This window comes from Staurois parvus, unplaced genomic scaffold (assembly GCF_062004578.1).
Source record: "Staurois parvus isolate SC_StPar_1 unplaced genomic scaffold, SC_StPar_1.0 ptg000842l, whole genome shotgun sequence".
In the NCBI taxonomy this organism is placed as follows: domain Eukaryota; kingdom Metazoa; phylum Chordata; class Amphibia; order Anura; family Ranidae; genus Staurois; species Staurois parvus.
This window is the reverse complement of record NW_028318638.1, coordinates 1795475-1817054: the sequence shown is the minus strand read 5'-3', so window position 1 is coordinate 1817054 and position 21580 is coordinate 1795475. Positions and strand designations below refer to the sequence as shown.

Genomic DNA, 21580 nt, shown 5'->3' with positions numbered 1-21580 from the left:
CTCCATGTATAATACATAAGGGGGGGATATGATCACCATGTATAATACATAAGGGGGGATATGATCTCCATGTATAATACATAAGGGGGGATATGATCACCATGTATAATACATAAGGGGGGATATGATCTCCATGTATAATACATAAGGGGGGATATGATCTCCATGTATAATACATAAGGGGGGATATGATCTCCATGTATAATACATAAGGGGGGATATGATCTCCATGTATAATACATAAGGGGGGGATATGATCTCCATGTATAATACATAAGGGGGATATGATCTCCATGTATAATACATAAGGGGGATATGATCTCCATGTATAATACATAAGGGGATATGATCTCCATGTATAATACATAAGGGGGGATATGGTCTCCATGTATAATACATAAGGGGGGATATGGTCTCCATGTATAATACATAAGGGGGGATATGATCTCCATGTATAATACATAAGGGGGGATATGATCTCCATGTATAATACATAAGGGGGGATATGATCTCCATGTATAATACATAAGGGGGGATATGATCTCCATGTATAATACATAAGGGGGGATATGATCTCCATGTATAATACATAAGGGGGGATATGATCTCCATGTATAATACATAAGGGGGGATATGATCTCCATGTATAAATACATCAGTGGTTCATATAGTGAACTCGGTGTAGAGTTATTCACCCTGAGGTCATCACATAGGACAAGGGGACACTCTTTACGTCTGGAGGAAAATAAATGTAATCTCCAAACACGGAAAGGTTTCTTCACAGTGAGAGCTGTGAAAATGTGGAATAGACTCCCTCAAGAGTTGGTTCTGGCCAGCTCAGTGGATTGCTTTACAAAAGTCCTGGATTCTTTGTTGGATGTTAGAATATAACTGGAAACTAACATTTATAGGTAAAGCTGATCCAGGGAATATCCGATTGCCTCTCGGGGGATCAGGAAGGAATTTTTTCCCCTGCAGGACCAAATTGGATCATGCTTTGCTGGGTTTTTTTTGCCTTCCTCTGGATCAACTGTGGGTATAGGATTATAACTTTTTTTTTTTTTTAATGGTTGAACTGGATGGACTTTTGTTTTTTTTCAGCCAGACTAACTATGTAACTCAGCCAAAATTCAATTCAAAAACATCCTGTAGTGCCTTCCCGGAAAATTAAACCCTGGAACCCCTTCCCCCAGCTGACCCCTCCCCACCTCCATTCCGTCATCAATACAAACTTTCCTCCATCAGAAACTTTTTTCCTGAACAGAAATAAAAATGCAAGTATCACATTCTGGAACAGACAGCCAATAAAACCGCCCACCAATTTGCGGCATCATTGGAAGCAGTGCGGTCTCACGTAAAGCGTAATTGTTTTCGAATTGAATTCGAATTACCGAAACTAATTGAACGAATGTACCAAATCCAACTACACGAAATTAGTTAATTTTGAATGGAAACGAAACAATTTTTTTTTGTTTTGCACATGTCTAGTGGTGATTGAATCGAACATCGGTCAGGTAATGGAATTGAAGTGCACGTGGCCGCCATATTAATTTCAGAGTTGGGTGGTTGAACATATTTTTTAAATTCTATGGTCAAATGTTACCTAAACATCTGAATCTACCGAATCTGAATCTACCATACCGAATATTCACCTGTTGTTTTACTGCAGGTCTCATCGTGTACCTTGGTATGATGGTGGGCGCCTTCTTGTGGGGAGGATTGGCTGACCGCATTGGCAGACGACAGTGTCTTCTCATCTCCCTCTCTGTCAACAGCGTATTCGCCTTCTTCTCCTCCTTTGTTCAAGGCTATGGGACCTTCCTATTCTGTCGGCTTCTGTCCGGAGTGGGGTGAGTAGTCATTCGGGGATATGTGTGTAGCTGGGAACTTTGAAAACTCCATGAGCTTGAGATTGGGGGGGGGGGGGGCAGTGAACGATTACAATATATAATAGCAAATTGGTGGGGTGAGTTGGAGGCAAGATCGAAGTACTGCAGTTTTTAGATGTGGGGCTTGACAGTGGCAAGGATTTTCACTGGTTACAATACAAGGCCAATGCCAATAGCTGTGACAGTGATAATAACAGTGACAACACCCTCCCCATCCTTAAATGAGAATTTTTGGCCGTAGTTCTCTTCTGGGTCACAGGCATGCACTTACTTTTGCAATCCTGTGACCCAGAGTCAGTCAACGGACAGGCTCAAAGCTCTGGGATGATCCCGTCTATATTGTCGGGATCCACTCAGCTGCCTGATTGACAACTGGCTCAGCTGTTTACTGATAGCCGAAGCCAGTTGCACCCACCCCCTCTCCAACTTTGTGCAGTGAGCATTGGGGGGGGGGGGGGGGGTGGCAGCAGAGCATTGAGCGGTGACTGACAGTCACTGCTCTCTGCCCGGAGCGGGCCAAGAATGCTCAGTTCTCAGGCTTGGAGTCAGCGGGGGACAGCTGCAGCATCAGACCAATGCTGCGGCATGGAGGTATGTTTCATTTTTTTTACGGGGGGGGGGGGACTCTAAACTTTTCCTTAATATTTCAATGTTTTCATGTGCCCAGTCATACGGATTGAAAACGCACATGAAATCGCATCTAACGAATGTGAATGTCAGTGTCTTTAACATGCGCGATTTGCCGCAGCGCAATTTCTAACGTAGTTCTTGCATTATACCCCGGTCACATCAAACCCGACTTTGAAGTCATGTGACTTACAGTGAAATCGCACGATTTCAAAGTCGGGTGACATGCCGATTTCAGGTGATATAGATGTCTATGCAAATCGCACCAAAAGCAGTGCATGTACTACTTTAGAAATCGCTGCGGCTCCGACCAAGTCAGAACCGCACTGATATGACCGCTCTAATTGTGGACAACAGGCTGCGATTTGGCGTGTAATTTGCAAGTCGCATGACATGAACATTGCATGCCAATTCGCATCCAGTGTGACCGGGGTATAACTTTTTCTGCAAATTTGTTGCTATTTCACATACATAGAAAATAATGGAAATCACACTGGAAATTGCAAGAAATCCTTGAAAATCTTCACAAGTAGCATTTTGCGTTTTTTATCTGCCTAACAACAAGAATTAAAAAAAAAAAAAACGCACCGGTATGACTGCTCTAATTGCAAACAATAGGCTGCGATTTGGCATGCAATTTGCAAGTCGCATGACATGCAAATTGCATGCTAATTCGCATGTCGCATGAAATGCAAATTGCATGCCAATTCGCATCCAGTGTTACCGGGGTGTAACGTTTTCTGCAGTTTTGTTGCGATTTCACATACATAGAATATAATGGAAATCGCACTGCAAATTGCAAGAAATCCTTGAAAATCTTCACAAGTAGCATTTTGCGTTTTTTATCTGCCTAGCAACAAGAATTTAAAAAAAAAAAAAAAAACCTGCAAAACGCATTAAAAATGCATGTGCAAAAACACAAATTTCACCACAAAAAGGACCAAACGCAAACTGCATAAGTGTGAACCTAGCCTAAGGGAGTGTTATAATCCCTGTTCAGTTCATTTTTTCCATCTGTGTCCCATTGGGGGAGATTTCTCTTCACTTCCTCTTCCATAGCTGAAACAGGAAGTGAGAGGAAATCCATGGCTGTCACCAGAACTAGTGTCCCCATTGGAAGATTTTCCATCTATTCCTGTTCTGACGACCCAAAATTTGTGATTTTTCTTTTACTCTTGGTGATAACGGGACAAAAAGAGAGGGTACAGACAGCAATAAAAACTTGACAGGGGTTCCAATTCTAATTCTTTAGCTCTACTATTTATTCTTGGTTCTCCTCCCAATGGCCACACACTTTCTCAGTGGCAAGATGGAGGAGCTGGAGGAAAAGAGAGAACAAGCTGAAACTTTCTCAACTCCCAACTTTTTCCAGTGGCCGCTTGGCAGCTGGCGCTCCAGAGTGATGTCGCTGTCCCTGCCGGCCAATCGGCGGCCAGGCTGGAGGGAAGTCTCCAGCAGCCGGGAGACCCAGTAAATCTATTTGATTATCTGGACTTTCCTGCTGAAATCTGGAGGATTCCCAGCCGTGTTGAATATGACAAATGGGTGTCCATTGCTAGACTTTAGGCCCCATTCGCATCTAACGATGCAGGAGCATCGCATTTTTCACGCATTTTTTTGCACATTTTTTGTGTCATTTTTGGAGTAACACCATTCAACTAAGCAGACTGCCCTCCGCTGCCTGTTTTTTAGGCGTGTTTGGGGTGCCATTAAAGTGTTACTAAACCCACAACAGTAAAATCAGTCTGTAGATGCAGTAAAGCATGCTTGTTATACTCACTGTGGAACCTAAGGGGTTAATCCTCTGCATTGTGTAAAAAGGCTGTTTGATCCTGTCTTCTCTGATCCTCCCCTTCTTCCACAGTCCTCTTATTTCCTGATGATAAGACATATGGTGGAAACACTCTGCACATGCTCAGTTTGGTGTGTATTATTAGAGAGGTTGTTTTTTTTTTCTTGGGAGAGTGCATGTGATGAGCACAGGGCCAATCAGCACTGTCCAGACAGAGGTCAGGGGTTTTGCATCCTCCTAGAGCTGAAAGAAAACTCCTACAAGCTTTAACTAGTGCTCTGCTGAACACTGATTGAAGTCACAAGACTGCTATATACTGCTGATGAGAAAAGGTATTTAGCAGTTTATATTTACTAAAATAATTGCATTTCCATGTTCTGTGTACTGTGGGAGACCAGATATAGTGGATGTAGGGTCCGGGGACACCAGATATAGCGGATGTAGGGTCCGGGGACACCAGATATAGTGGATGTAGGGTTCGGGGAGACCAGATATAGTGGATATAGGGTCCGGGGAGACCAGATATAGTGAATGCGGGGTCCGGGGACACCAGATATAGTGGATGTAGGGTTCGGGGAGACCAGATATAGTGAATGCGGGGTCCGGGGAGAGCGGATATAGTGAATGCAGGGTCCGGGGAGAGCGGATATAGTGAATGCAGGGTCCAGGGAGAGCAGATATATTGAATGCGGGGTCCGGGGAGACCAGATATAGTGGATGTAGGGTTCGGGGAGACCAGATATAGTGAATGCGGGGTCCGGGGAGAGCGGATATAGTGAATGCAGGGTCCGGGGAGAGCGGATATAGTGAATGCAGGGTCCAGGGAGAGCAGATATATTGAATGCGGGGTCCGGGGAGACCAGATATAGTGAATGCAGGGTCCGGGGAGACCAGATATAGTGAATGCAGGGTCCGAGGAGACCAGATATAGCGGATGTAGGGTCCGAGGAGACCAGATATAGTGGATGTAGGGTCCGAGGAGACCAGATATAGTGAATGCAGGGTCCGAGGAGACCAGATATAGCGGATGTAGGGTCCGAGGAGACCAGATATAGTGAATGCAGGGTCCGAGGAGACCAGATATAGCGGATGTAGGGTCCGAGGAGAGCAGATATAGTGAATGCAGGGTCCGGGGAGACCAGATATAGCGGATGTAGGGTCCGAGGAGACCAGATATAGCGGATGTAGGGTCCGGGGAGACCAGATATAGTGAATGCAGGGTCCGAGGAGACCAGATATAGTGGATGTAGGGTCCGAGGAGACCAGATATAGTGGGTGTAGGGTCCGAGGAGACCAGATACAGTGAATGCAGGGTCCGAGGAGACCAGATATAGTGGATGTAGGGTCCGAGGAGACCAGATATAGTGAATGCAGGGTCCGAGGAGACCAGATATAGTGGATGTAGGGTCCGAGGAGACCAGATATAGTGGGTGTAGGGTCCAGGGAGACCAGATATAGTGGATGTAGGGTCCGGGGAGACCAGATATAGTGGATGTAGGGTCCGAGGAGACCAGATATAGTGGGTGTAGGGTCCAGGGAGACCAGATATAGCGGATGCAGGGTCCTGGGTTTAGTAACACTTTAAGAATGAATGGCGCCCAAATACGCTTCTTGGGTTTTGCCACATTTTTAGGCCGATCCAGAATCAATACGCTAAAGTGTTAACAGGGTAGTGCCAAAGATTTAATGTCACTGTATCCCAAAAACTGATCTCCCTGTCTGATGGGTGTCAAAAAAGCACGGATGAGAGGAAATCATCCATAACTTGCAAAAAAAAAAAACCCTTCTAATAGAGGGAGTAAAATTTGGCCCCTCTCTTAAGATTCTGTTATAGACTCCTCCCCCCCTCGGATGAGAGATTTCCCCTCACTTCCTGTTCTATCAAACACCTATCACCTGGGCAGGAAATGAGCGGAAAGCCTCATTATAAGAGCAAAAGACACCCAACAGATGGTCTATCCCTACTCAAAACTTAAAAAAATGTTTTTGCTAGCGTTGGGTTTTGAATTAATGAGCTTTATATAAACAGGGGGTTCTCTCAGAGGAAACCATTCCGAAACAGTAGATCCAGTGGTGTATTTAGGTTTTGTGCTGCCCTAGGCAACACAAAAATTGAGGCTTTCCCCCTCGCAGAAAGAGCCTGACATTGACCAAGAGCACCCCTGCCTTCCACCCGAGCCTTCCACTACCACTGCCCCTATACACCAGCCACCATCCCCCATGGCGAGAGAGAGAAAGACACTAACCTTCACAGTTCTGGACATCCCCAGGAACAAGAGTTGGGCTGTGCATACACCGTCATGAAACCCACAGCATCTCTCGGAACCCACTAGGTCCCCATGCTGCGTGTGTCCCTTCTTCCAAGGGGCAGTGCTGCCCCCCCTGAAAAATATTGCCCTAGGCAAATGCCTTGTTTGCCTTGTGGTAAATACACCCCTGAGTAGATCCACAAATAGAAACAGCTAAAGTCATATGCAATTCTTAACCTTTTCAGCTTGGCCCTGTCTTCCTATTGGTCCATTCATATGACAAGTAACCTCACTGACAAGAGAAAGCCCTGAAAGGTGGAAGGGAACAAGTCCAATTTTCATCTACAAAATAGAAATTTGCATATAGCTTAAAAGGGAACTCCATTGCCCTTTGCTATTATTTATTTTCCCTTCTTGCTTGGTTTTCTGGGTCTTCTTCAATGCACATACTCACGCTTCCAGCAAATACAGCATTGTCTTGCTGTAATCAACCACATGCCAGGTCCTACACCTCCATCCTCTTTGCCTATGTTATTGAAAGCTTTCTGTCTATTTTTGGGTTCTTCTAGCCCCCTGATGACCACAGCAGTGCCTGTGCAGTTAAAATAGAATAAGCGACACCCGTGCGCTGCTACACAATAATAAACAGTATTACTGCTACATGAACAGATCAAAAATGGAGACTGCTGCAACCACCCACTAAGTGTACTCTCAGTAAAAAAAATAAAATAATAAAAAATATTAACGTGGTGCGCTAACTCCTCAAAGAGCATAAAACCCCATAAAAAAAAACAATAAACACAAGTCCACAACTATAATCTGGTAAAAATAGTGATCCAGTCTCAAATTAAATACAGTGCTTTATAAAGTGCCTGGCATCCGCTTGTTGTTAAATGTTGTCCTTCATGCTACAACTAGTCCATGCTAGGTCCCTCCAAGCATATCTTCACTCCTTGTGACGCCAAACGTGCAATATAGATCCAAAAAACAAAAGAATATTTCGTAGTGCGACACCATTTTGATAAAAAAAAACCAATAAGATAAGCGAATACACTCACAATAACCAAATCTCAACGTGCTCCCCACCAAGTGTTGAGAAACAACAATCCTTCATACACCCAACAATGCTCATGGTGTGTAGTTATCCATGGTAATTCCCATCACCTACACTTTTTGGGTTGGTCAATCTCTGCTCTGTCCTTTAGTAGCTGCCTTCTTTAGGCCTGGTTCACATCTTTGTGGTTGTGTGGGCCGCGTTTTGCGCGGGCATGAGAGCCCATTCCTTTGAATGGACTCCCGTGCCCTGGGATATGCAGGGAAGAAGTCCCTGCACTTCTTCGGAAATCGCAACCCGTATGGGAACCGAGGTTCCCAGTATGGTTGTGATTTCCAGTGTGGGCGGCTTGCCGATAGAATTAATGGCAACTGCCCGTGGGTCCCGCATTCCTCTGTGTGGGTGGTGCGGCTGCAGGTATTTGTGCGGGTCCCGCAGCAGCACCACCCGCACAGATGTGAACCAAGTCTTAAGAGACCTGACTCCCGAAATTTCCACTGGGATGGTGAATGCTGTTTCTCCTCAGATGGAATAGCTCTTTGTTAGATTATGTCTTTTGCAGGACTGAATGGGAATTACATTTTCAGTTTTGATCAGCTGATGCCCTTGCAGGGCACTAAAAAGTGCATGTGCAGTGTTTTCTAGATTGTTCCAAAGCCTCCTGGAATCCGTGGCTTCAGTATCTCAGGAGGCTTTGGGCTATCGGATACATCATTCCATTCTTACCTGAGTGAAAAAGGAAGATGCGTGGGCTGGGCTCCACAAAAAGTATTTTTCAAAAAAGTGTCCAAGACTTCATGAAAGGAAGAGGGAAGGATCAATATTCTTCAAAGAAGGAATGAAAAAGAAGCAAAGGTCCACTTTGAACTGCTTCAAATCTGGATCTACTGATCACTTTGACATGCAGTTTTCACTAAAGGCTTGTGGTTTTTTTTTTACTATATTCTTTATTTTACTATATTCTTAATATGAGGAAAACTCTAGTAGTAGTTGGTCACATTCAACTAGATACAATATATTCTGTAATGTTGAAGATATTTCATAGTTTATCCAAGCCACTTCTTCAGTTGAAATTTCCACTGGGATGGTGAATGCTGTTTCTCCTCAGAAGGAATAGCTCTTTGTTAGATCATGTCTTTTGCAGGACTGATTCTGAATGGGAATTACATTTTCAGTTTTGATCAGCTGATGCCCTTGCAGGGCACTAAAAAGTGCATGTGCAGTGTTTTCTAGATTGTTCCAAAGCCTCCTGGAATCCGTGGCTTCAGTATCTCAGGAGGCTTTGGGCTATCGGATACATCATTCTTGCCTGAGTGAAAAAGGAAGATGCGTGGGCTGGGCTCCACAAAAAGTATTTTTCAAAAAAGTGTCCAAGATTTCATGAAAGGAAGAGGGAAGGATCAATATTCTTCAAAGAAGGAAAGAAAAAGAAGCGAAGGTCCACTTTGAACTGCTTCAAATCTGGATCTACTGATCACTTTGACATGCAGTTTTCACTAAAGGCTTGCGTTTTTTTTTTTTTTACTATATTCTTAACATGAATTTGTGAAAGCCCAGGGCTATGACAGGTTCTCTTGATGCCTCTGTCCAAGATCCTTGTACAGCTATGTTTTCTGATCGTTGCATTGAAAAGCAGCCATGCAGTTATGTCATGGACTGTAGATGTGTAATGAGCTGTGTAATTCAATATACTGCTGTTGTAATGTCCGATATGTGCGCTGCCGCTTACAATTAATGCGTCCTACTTGTCTCAATTCAAGAACAATAGTGGTGACAAGCTACCGTTGAACACTCTGGGTAATTTAAATCAGCTCCAAAGTATATTAGCAAAATTGTGTGCAAATGTTACTAGTGTCTTCGTGAACAGAAGATATATTGAATACAATTCTAGCAAATGTACCTATGAGTTATGAAAGTTGTTTGGTGCAGGAGAATTGGCACAGTAGGTTCTAGGCCACACCATTAAATTGGCAGGAGGAAATTTCTATCACCTTCTTTGACTTTGAAGTTCATATCCAAAAATCTAACACTAGGTAACTTACCCTAACTCTAAACAACAAAGTAAATATGAATTCCAGGCAATCGGCTAAAAACACCAACACATACTTGGAAACTCTAGTAGTAGTTGGTCACATTCAACTAGATACAATATATTCTGTAATGTTGAAGATATTTCATAGCTTATCCAAGCCACTTCTTCAGTTCTAATGAGTGTAAGGAAAACATCCCAGTAGTATCTTCCCGAAATTCATTAGATCCAAAGAAGCAGCTCGCAGATATTATAAAACCACTCCAAAGTTACAGAACCAGTCCAGTTGAAAGTACCAACTACTACTAGACATACCATGACTTGGTTAAAGAGAACCTTCATAGACACTTGGAATTTTCTAGTAGTAGTTGGTCACATTCAACTAGACATGTTCTGTAATGTTGAAGATATTTCATAGCTTATCCAAGCAACTTCTTCAGTTCTATTGAGTGTAAGGAAAACATCCCAGTATCTTCCCGGCATTCATTAGAACCAAAGAAGCAGCTCGCAGATATTATAAAACCTCCCCAAAGTTACAGAACCAGTCCAGATGAAAGTATCAACTACTACTAGACATACCATGACTTGGTAAAAGAGTACCTTCATACTGTAGACACTTGGAATTTTCTAGTAGTAGTTGGTAACATTCAACTAGACATGTTCTGTAATGTTGAAGATGTTTTGTAGCTTATCCAAGCATCTTCTTCAGTTCTAATGAGTGTAAGGAAAGCATCCCAGTAGTATCTTCCCGAAATTCATTAGATCCAAAGAAGCAGCTCGCAGAAATGATAAAACCTCTCCAAAGTTACAGAACCAGTCCAGATGAAAGTATCAACTACTACTAGACATACCATGACTTGGTAAAAGAGTACCTTCATAGACACTTGGAATTTTCTAGTAGTAGTTGGTCACATTCAACTAGACATGTTCTGTAATGTTGAAGATGTTTTGTAGCTTATCCAAGCCACTTCTTCAGTTCTAATGAGTGTAAGGAAAACATCCCAGTAGTATCTTCCCGAAAATTCATTAGATCCAAAGAAGCAGCTCGCAGAAATGATAAAACCTCTCCAAAGTTACAGAACCAGTCCAGTTGAAAGTACCAACTACTACTAGACATACCATGACTTGGTAAAAGAGTACCTTCATACTGTAGATACTTGGAAGTTTCTAGTAGTAGTTGGTCACATTCAACTAGACATGTTCTGTAATGTTGATGATGTTTTGTAGCTTATCCAAGCCACTTCTTCAGTTCTAATGAGTGTAAGGAAAACATCCCAGTATCTTCCTGACACCCAGAACCAAAGCAGAATCTTGGAGAAGCTACGAAACCTCTCCAACGTTAAAGAACAAGTTCATTTGAATGTACCAACTGGTACTATATATACCGCAACCTGGATAAATGACAAACCTTCACAGACACTTGGAATTCTGTAGTGGTAGTTGTTCACATTTAACTAGACTTGTTCTGTAATGTTGAAGATATTTCATAGCTTATCCAAGCCACTTCTTCAGTTCTAATGAGTGTCAGGAAAACATCCCAGTATCTTCCTCACACTCAGAACCAAGAAAGCATTTTGGAGAAGCTACAAAACCTCCGCAATGTTACAGAAAAGTCAGTTTGAATGTACCAACTACTACTACATATACTATGACCTGGTTAAATGAGAACCTTCACAGACACTTGTAACTCTCCTAAGTTTAATATTGCTGATGATGTTAAATTTTTTTCCCTTAGCATTGGAGGGTCCATTCCCATTGTCTTCTCTTACTTCTCTGAGTTCCTGGCCCAGGAGAAGAGAGGCGAGCACCTGAGCTGGTTATGTATGTTTTGGATGATTGGTGGTATATATGCCTCAGCCATGGCTTGGGCAATCATCCCTCACTATGGTAAGGAAATATATGTGGTGTCTACTTTGGGGTCCTTGTTCTGTAAACCTGCCAATATGGCCAATTATATGCAAATTGATTGTTAACTATTGCTTTGTAAGGCTGTAGTGTTCCCATTTTTTTTTTTTTTTCAACATAAGCTTCAAAACTGTCCATGTTTATTCTGAATAATGATGTCTTAGAGATGACTTAAAGTGTGTTTCTAGCCAAATTTTTTAAAACTTTTTGATAGAGTAGGGAAGGTATAGAGGTCCTGCCAGTGTTTTTTTGGGGGGGGCCTTCACTGACTGACCCAGAGACACAACAGAAAGTGAGAAGGGAAATGTCTTAGTTGTCATTGAACAGGTACCACCTTTAGAAACTTTCCTGCCACCTCCTGGTTCAGTAACAGTTGTAAGGTTTTGGATTTTCCCTCTCTTTCTGTCTTGGCATCCCCATCCATTTAAAACGAAATAAAACATTTTGGCTTTAGATACGCTTTGATTCATATTTTGAATGCACCGGTCACTGGTGCTCTCCTAAAAATCCAGTGATTCTATTCCATTTCCAATGGTAGACACACATAGACAAGTTTATTTACATCTTTTGTTTTACTACTTATATAAATATATTTATTTTAAACATTTTATATAGAGTGTACCCATTCCACTTGTGTCACAGAGCATAATCAGTTTTGTAAAGCAAGATGACAGCAGTTGCTGTTTGCTTTCGGACTGTTTCTTTCTAACTGAAAGTTTGACTGAAGCTATAGGGAAAGGGAAAAAAGTGAGTCACCCCACTGCCTCACTCAGCTACAGTTGTGTTCAAAATAATAGCAGTGTGTTGAAAAAAGTGAATAAAGCTCAAAATCCTTCTAATAGCTTTTATTTTCATCCACACAAATGCATTGGGAACACGACACATTCTATTCCAAATCAAAACATGAAGAAAAATAGATCAAATTTGTGTTGTTCCTCTAAAAAAAATTGAAGAAAAGTGAATATTAGACGGTTCAAAAAAATAGCAGTGTTTGTATTCTTCTTTACAAACTCAAACATTCACTATATAAACTGAGAAATGTTTGAAGATTTTGCTTTCCTTTGAATCACTTAATGAATATTTGGTTGTAGTCGCACTGTTTCTGAGAACTGCTGTACATCTGTGTTGCATGGAGTCACCCAACTTCTGGCCCCTGTGATCAGGTATTCCAGCCCAGGATGATTGGACGACATTCCACAGTTCTTCTCTATTTCTTGGTTTTGCCTCAGAAACTGCATTTTTTATGTCACTCCACAAGTTTTCTATTGGATTAAGATCCGGGGATTGGGCTGGCCACTCCATAACGTCAATCTTGTTGGTCTGGAACCAAGATGTTGCACGTTTACTGGTGTGTTTGGGGTCGTTGTCTTGTTGGAACACCCATTTCAAGGGCATTTCCTCTTCAGCATAAGGCAGCATGACCTCTTCAAGTATTCTGATGTATTCAAACTGATCCATGATCCCTGGTATGCGATAAATAGGCCCAACACCGTAGTATGAGAAACATCCCCATATCATGATGCTTGCACCACCATGCTTCACTGTCTTCACAGTGTACTGTGGATTGAATTCAGTGTTTGGGGGTCGTCTGACAAACTGTCTCCGCCCACTAGACCCAAAAAGAACAATCTTACTTTCATCAGTCCACAAAATGTTGCGCCATTTCTCTTTAGGCCAGTCAATGTGCTCTTTGGCAAATTGTAACCTCTTCAGCACATGTCTTTTTTCCAACAGTGGGACTTTGCGGGGGCTTCTTGCAGATAGCTTGGCTTCACATAGGCGTCTTCTAATTGTAACAGTCCTCACAGGGAACGTCACACCTTCTTTCATCTTCCTGGAGCTGATTGTTGGCTGAGTCCGCGCCATTTTGGCTATTCTATCTATTCGAATGGTAGTTTTTCCGCTTTCTTCCACGTCTTTCAGCTTTTGGTTGCCATTTTAAAGCATTTGCGATCATTTTAGCTGAGCAGCCGATCATTTTCTGCACTTCTTTATATGTTTTCCCCTCTCCAATCAACTTTTTAATCAAGGTACGCTGTTCTTCTGAACAATGTCTGGAACGACCCATTTTCCTCACTGCACTGTAACCAGCATGTACAACATTTGCTGCCTTCCTTCCTTAAATAAGGGCAATAATTGCCACCTGTTTTTCAAAGAATGAATGACCTCACTAATAGCACTCCACACTGCTATTATTTTGAACACGCCCCTTTCAATGAGTGATTCAATGACACAGAATCAGCAGCATGCATGTCATGACTGTTGGGTCTGTTGGATTTCTATTACTCTACTACACCTGCTAGGAAATTATTTGCCATGTAGAAATATCATTTCTACCAAAAACAGTGATTGATCCATTTAGTGATGTCTGACTGCTATTATTTTGAACACAACTGTACATGTGCATTTGAGCTTGAGCTATTAGGCTCTGTGAACAAAGGTTTTTTTTACAGCAAATAAATAGTCAAAAATACATATGAAAAAGCATCTAGAGGTTCCAATCAGTGGCTGGAAACTGAAAATATAAAATATTTATATGTGATATTTTATAACTGACTTCCAGGTAAGTGAACATTTTTCTTAAAAATGTATTTTTTTAGTCATCAACATAACAAAGCACACATATCTCGGATTTTGGCACCTGTTTTCTAATTGCCAAGTCCCAACCATAGAAGAATTACCAAACTTGATGACAATGGAGCAGAAACAGCAGAGACTTTATGCAACTGCCCCATCTTCTGCCATTTCTCTGGGCTACTAATGAATATCCCCACATTGGTTACACCCACTGTGAGCTCTCCACCTCCTGTAAGCCTACTTAACTATCCCTATCCTCCAGCAGCTTAGAGTAGGCACTTCTATTGCATGATTTTTGGTGTGACAACTCAGTATGAAGACAGATATCAAGTAACTGCACTGAAATAAAAAGGAATTCATCAGTTTTAAAGGTAGATATCAGTGACTCAAAGGGTGTTTTGCATATTGGACTGCACTGGCAGAGATTTGTTCATTCTACGTTGTGAATGAGCTTGGTCATAAATGCCACATAGAAAGCCCTCATGTACAACTCAAACCAGAAAGTTTACCCAGTGATGGGTTTATTGAAGGATGTTTTTCAAAGCTAAGCTATGGTTGATGAGCATAACAGGTACACTTTGTTTCCTCTTCAAGGGTGGAGCTTTCAGATGGGATCAGCCTATCAGTTCCATAGCTGGAGAGTGTTTGTGTTGGTGTGCGCTTTTCCCTCTGTTTTCGCCATTGGAGCACTGACCACCATGCCAGAAAGTCCACGCTTCTATCTAGAGGTAAGGAGGTCAAACTTAAAGTGAACTTGTATTTTGCCCATTCAGGGCAAATTTATGGGTTCATAAACTAACCCCTCCACTGCTGATACTTACCTTCCCCCTGCTCCCTGCAGATCCATTCACTACATACTTAATATGAAGGAACATAGGACCCTCTCTCCTTCCTCCCATGATGTAGTGCTAGGTTCCTGAACAGTCATTTACCAGGCCGGCACACAGGTAGGAGCTGTTTGCCCTGTATAAGCTCTGACCAAGCAGACATGGATCTTACCCAGGGCTTTTCTCTTGGCGCCATTTGCTTAATGGACCAGCAGGATAGCACATGGCAGATGGTACAAATAGCTGCAGTTGGGCAAAGATAACCCTACTGAGCTCCTACCAGCCTTTGCAGAGCAAGATTACCGTGCAAGTCGAACTTTTGAAGGTTTTGATATTTTGTTTGGTGATTTGGGTGCATGAGCAGAACTGAATTTTGACCAAAGAAGTTAATGAACTCAGTAATGTCAGAGAAGGAGACATCATTGAAGACATCTCTTGAAGATGTCAAATGATTCACATTTGCGGAGCTTCTCAAATTGGTGAATGTGTACAGATTGTTATCTATAACCCCACTCTACTTAGATTAGAATGTCTTTGATTATTACTGTAATTCCCAGAAGCCAGAAGCCATTGCCTCTTAAAAATCTCCAAAAACAACCTTGAACAGTAAACACTTTCTAGTCATATGCATAGGTGATGAAGGCATTGCCTCCCAGCTGACCGCTAGGAGAGCTTAATCACCAGCACCTTCCAGGGAGCTCTTGGGTGTAAACTGCGAGATCATGACATCAGAATCTTAGGTGACATATTGATGGCCCTGTTGCTAAATCCATGGCAATGGTTAAACATAAACAAATGGAATCAGATCTCAAAAAGCACATGCGTGAGATCTGGCTCTGATGTCATTGGTGGGCCAGCTCTGAGAACAATGAAGCTGGCCACCAATTATATATATTTTTAAAATGGCGGCACAGGGTTTTAACTGTGGGGTAGATAGAGCAATGGGATTGAAAAAAAAAAGACACTAAAGAAGTAAGTAGCATAAACAATATTTTTGAGTTTCAATGTACAATTTAATTAATGTTGGCAATTTATTATTGGAGAGAGGAGGTCTGCTTTAATTTTTCTTTCAACAATAATTCCAATTAACTTTGCCAAAATGTCAAAATTTTGACAAAATCACACGATTTCCCCAGACATTTGGGAAAATGAAAACTCTTACTTTCACTGATCCTTAATGGCCACCATAAGTCCTTTTCATTTGTTAAGATGGCAATGTAATAGCTTTGTTGGTGGACATATTTAGGAACGTTCATTCACTTTGCACGTTGAACTGGCTTTTATCTGCTTACCCATACTACACTTGCTCAAATATCCAACTTATTTTCTTCCAGAACGGAAAGCATGATGAGGCTTGGATGGTCCTCAAACAAGTCCACGACACCAACATGAGGGCCAAAGGTCACCCAGAAAGGGTCTTCTCTGTAAGTATTTGTATTGTTCACCACTCACTGGATCTCAATTCACTGGCACAACATGTTAGCATATCATGGATGGGTAATCGGGCTTGTCAGACTTTCACATGGCTTGTGAGCACAGTAATTAGCATTCCGGCAGCTGCTCAAACGGCGTGGAAACAAGGTGGAAGTGCAACGTTTCTCCTGGTCTTCGGGGTAGTGAAAGAGATTACAGACGGATTATGTTAAATATAGAGACGGTCTGGCTGATAGGAGAACAAAGTCCCAAGGCTGATTTAATATAAATTAAGCATTTTCATAGCTCATGTAACTGCAAAGTCATTCTCGGCTAACCCTTTAGCTGTCGACACAAATTAAGTTAAGCAGATTATTTAAAGGGTCATCCCACCCAAAAGTAATAGTTCAATTTTTGGCAGATGCTGGATCACACATAGGTGGAGAGCGTCACCCAGCACCCCAGATGGCCAGGAACAGAACCAAGGGAGAATTCACTCTTGGAGAATCCATACATATAAGTAGCCAGAGGTCGACACAGCCCATCAAACTCCATGTATATGGAATATATCACCATTTGGACTTTTTAAAAGGAGAATACAGTGCACGTCAGTCAGCAATTGCAAAATCAATATTGTAAAGATTGGGCAACAGTCATTTTCTTTTTTTTTTTAACAGTTGCATTTATCAAGTATGGTAAGCAGTATGAACAAGACAAGGTACCAGGGGCGGACTGACCATTTGGACACTCGGGCACTGCCGGAGGGCCCGGGGTCAGTAGGGGGCCCCATGAGATGCCCCTGGCACCTTTTTCATAGGCTTTTTTGAGTTTGGGCAAGGACACAGGGGCCCCATGATCCCCTATTGCCCGGGGGCCCCATGAGTTGTAAGTCCACCCTTGCAAGGTACACATAAACCAAATCAAGTAGTCAGTAAACAGCAAAATATACACCATATATAAATGGTCTTAAATCATGCAATCAATAATCCAAAACAGTTCCGTGAGTAGAGAACAGCCTAGGGAGATGTGGCAACCAAGAACCCGGCCTTACCATGGATTGGAGCATAGCCGAAAGAAGAAGGACAAGGAAAATGGAGGGGTATGATGAGTAAGGGGAATGTACCCACATGGAAGAAAAATATATTTGAAATATATTTTAAAAATATTCTTCCCAAATATATTGCCATATATTTGAAATGCTACCATTTTGGCCATATTCAATATATTTCAAAATATATTTCAATAAATATATGTATATATATACTGTATGTTGAAATGCGTTTTTATTACAAAATATATGAAAAATATTTGTAAAAATATATATTTTTTAAATATATTTTGTAATAAAAACGCATTTCAACATGTAATATATATATACATATATTTATTGAAATATATTTTGAAATATATTGAATATGGCCAAAATGGTAGCATTTCTAATATATGGCAATATATTTGGGAAGAGTATTTTTAAAATATATTTCAAATATATTTTTCTTCCATATGGGGAGGAAGGGAAGAGAAAAGGGACAGGAGGAGGGATGAAGGGGGGGGCAAGGTAATGACAGGAAGATCAGTGCGGGTAAGGTACAGTACCTAATCCCCAGTCATATACCGCAAGGTATCAATATCTACACAGTAATGCCCTGCTTCTCTGTACAGCCCAGAGGCGGACTGACAACTCATGGGGCCCCCGGGCAATAGGGGATCATGGGGCCCCTGTGTCCTTGCCCAAACTCAAAAAAGCCTATGAAAAAGGTACCAGGGGCATCTCACGGGGCCCCCTACTGACCCCGGGCCCTCGGGCAGTGCCCGAATTTCCAAATGGTCAGTCCGCCCCTGGTACAGCCAGCCTAGATTTTGTTCAGTTTGGCAGGATGGGAACAGTAATTTTCTATGTGAATTTTACATGATTGTGCTTCCATATTTAATTGTACAGGTCTGTAGGCATTCCTTATAACAGTGCGGCTGATGCCCTTGTGCAACAGTTGCTGAAATAAATTTAATAACAAGGAAAGCCTAAGAAGAGTCCGCTAATGAGCTGCTTTATCTTGAAATCTTTGTACATGTTACAGCCATGGATATGTTGTAAAAAGTGCATTTTCAAAAGGAGATGTAATATTTCATATGCAAATGTGTTCTATCAGAGTTCTTTTTTAAAGGTTGAATTATATTTCCAGGTTACACAAATCAAGACCATAAAATCTGAGGACGAGCTGGTCGAGATCCAGTCAGATTCAGGAACGTGGTACAGCCGCTGGATGATTCGAATCCTCAATTTGTCACAGCAGGTAGAGCTATGTTATATTGGAAACTAATAGTGAGTTAATTTGAAGGTTTAAAGGTCATCTCTGCTGAGTGACGTCACTTTAGACAGCAAGGAGCATTATGGTAGTAATTTTTGCTAAAGCCATACATAGAGCTTTGGCTTTGTTTCAATGGGCAACTACAACTTGCTTTTGGGTACATTAAACTTGCATTTGAAATCAGTTTGAGATACTTCTGTGACAGCTCATTGACAGGTAGGCAGGTAGGGCTGCCACTGGATGGAATTTTACTGCCATGGCCGGTAGAAATGGCATTTGTGGCCAATGTTTTTGGTAGGAAAGAGACAACTAGGCCATGGACATTGGTCCTTAGTATCATGAGGCCTGTTTTACTGGCAGCTTTCACATTTCATTGACAGGTAGGGATGCCACTGGATGGAATTTTACTGCCTTGGCCGGTAGAAATGGCATTTGTGGCCAATGTTATTAGTAGGAAAGAGACAACAAGGCCATGGACATTGGTCCTTAGTATGCCACTGGATGGAATTTTACTGCCATGGCCGGTAGAAATTGCTTTTGTGGCCAATGATATTAGTAGGAGAGAGACAACTAGGCCATGGACATTGGTCCTTAGTATCATGGGGCCTGTTTTACTGGCAGCTTTCACATTTCATTGACAGGTAGAGATGCCACTGGATGGAATTTTACTGCCTTGGCCGGTAGAAATGGCATTTGTGGCCAATGTTATTAGTAGGAAAGAGACAACAAGGCCATGGACATTGGTCCTTAGTATGCCACTGGATGGAATTTTACTGCCATGACCAGTAGAAATGGCATTTGTGGCCAATGTTATTAGTAGAAAAGAGACAACTAGGCCATGGACATTGGTCCTTAGTATCATGGGGCCTGTTCTACTGGTAGCTTTCATATTTCATTGACAGGTAGGCACGTAAGGATGCCACTGGATGTAATTTTACTGCCATGGCTGGTAGAAATGGCATTTGTGGCCAATGTTATTAGTAGGAAAGAGACAACTAGGCCATGGACATTGGTCCTTAGTATCATGGGGCCTGTTTTACTGGCAGCTTTCACATTTCATTGACCGGTAGGGATGCCACTGGATGGAATTTTACTGCCTTGGCCGGTAGAAATGGCATTTGTGGCCAATGTTATTAGTAGGAAAGAGACAACTAGGCCATGGACATTGGTCCTTAGTATCATGGGGCCTGTTGTACTGGTAGCTTTCATATTTCATTGACAGGTAGGCAGGTAAGGATGCCACTGGATGTAATTTTACTGCCATGGCCAGTAGAAATTGCATTTGTGGCCAATGTTATTAGTAGGAAAGAGACAACTAGGCCATGGACATTGGTCCTTAGTATCATGGGGCCTGTTTTACTGGCAGCTTTCACATTTCATTGACAGGTAACGATGCCACTGGATGGAATTTTACTGCCATGGCCGGTAGAAATGGCATTTGTGGCCAATGTTATTAGTAGGAAAGAGACAACTAGGCTATTCACATTGGTCCTTAGTATCATGAAGTATGTTTTACTGCCAGCTTCCATATTTCATGTCTTTCCATTTTTCATTCTTCTTTGTCTGAATCTCATATGACCATTATTGTGATTCATAAATATTTTTTTCCTACAACTGCGGCTTTCAACTCGTATATTTACAACTGAGGGTTTACCAGGGATGTGATATTTTATACACCCTGCTGTACATTGTCTCTGTATATAGGCAAGAGATATGTCACCAGCACACCAGTGAAATCCATAAAACAGTCCAATGCTTTATTGAATGATCACATCACAGGAGAAGATAGCAATCTTCTGCTGTGATGTGTGCATTCGATAAAGTGTTGGACCCTTTTATGGAGTTTCCTGGCATGCTGGTGACATATCTCTTGCCTTGAGTCATTCCGATCTCCAGCCGGTGGTCATTACAGCACCCACTCATTCTCTAGCCTTCTCAGAAACCTCTGCGTTGGGAGCATTGCTTTGGACTCTTATCTCTGCATATAACTATGTAAGAGATGGCTTAGATAATGGTAGATCGTGGGGGAGGGGAATTCTGGAAAATCTTGACATCATGGCGGAGGAAAGAGAATTTTAATTTGGGAATTACAGAATATGGAGGATAGCTGCTGATTTAAATTGAAAGTTTTTTTTTAATAGCAGAAAGAAGTACTTGTGTTGTAATTACATACTATTTATGTTTAACCAACCTGGAGTTACATGTTTCTATGTTATAGGAAGTTCCCTTCTTCAATTTCTTTTCGTCCATTGAGGGACACAGGAAGTCTTTAACCCTCTAGCTAGGGTTATACTGCCACCTACCAGAGGACAGGACACTGGCAAATAAGAATCTGTAGGCCAGCCCAGAATAACCCCTCCTAATACCAGAATGCCTCCATTTTTTGCTAGTGTCCACTAGTGACAGCTAGGCAATGTTAAAGACTAACCTATTTTATTGCCAGCACTTTTTTCCACTTATTTGTTTTCATCAGTGAAGACTGTTCTTTACACTACTGCTGGGGCTTTGTCTCTTTGATTGCTGCTATCCAGCACAGTCATCCTCAGTCTGGCTCCTGGAGCACCACGTTAGGGCTAGCTTGAAAGTAAGCTTCAGATGCTAGGTTCTGCATGGGGCACCTGTTGGGGGGCACTTTTTCTTGCAGAGTCAATTCTGGTAAACGTTAGTAGCGGAGCACTTTTTTTTAGACCCGTGCTTGCCCTTTCTCCAAAGACTTATTTACTGAGTGAACCAATTGGGCTTCAAGGAATTTCTTCCTGGGATGAATCTTCTCCTTCCTGCAGTTTGGTCTGATTTTTAGCACTATCACATATCGGGTTTCTGCCCTCTTCATTCTGTTTCAAAGATCACTGGCCTCTCACTTTTTGATTAACACCTCTGTACAGGTGGTCACCCATGCAGCTCCCCCTTCC

General features: G+C 42.0%; 1 protein-coding gene across 1 annotated transcript in view; it reads left to right on the top strand.

Moving 5' to 3' along the window:
• SV2A (synaptic vesicle glycoprotein 2A) overlaps positions 1-21580 on the top strand; it is a 230954-nt gene that overhangs the window by 140881 nt on the left and 68493 nt on the right. Inside the window, exons 3-7 of the mRNA XM_089655505.1 lie at positions 1670-1850; positions 11376-11527; positions 14717-14850; positions 16284-16373; positions 18543-18653. Coding sequence (XP_089511631.1) covers positions 1670-1850; positions 11376-11527; positions 14717-14850; positions 16284-16373; positions 18543-18653 — 668 coding nt within the window. The remainder of the gene's footprint in view (positions 1-1669; positions 1851-11375; positions 11528-14716; positions 14851-16283; positions 16374-18542; positions 18654-21580) is intronic.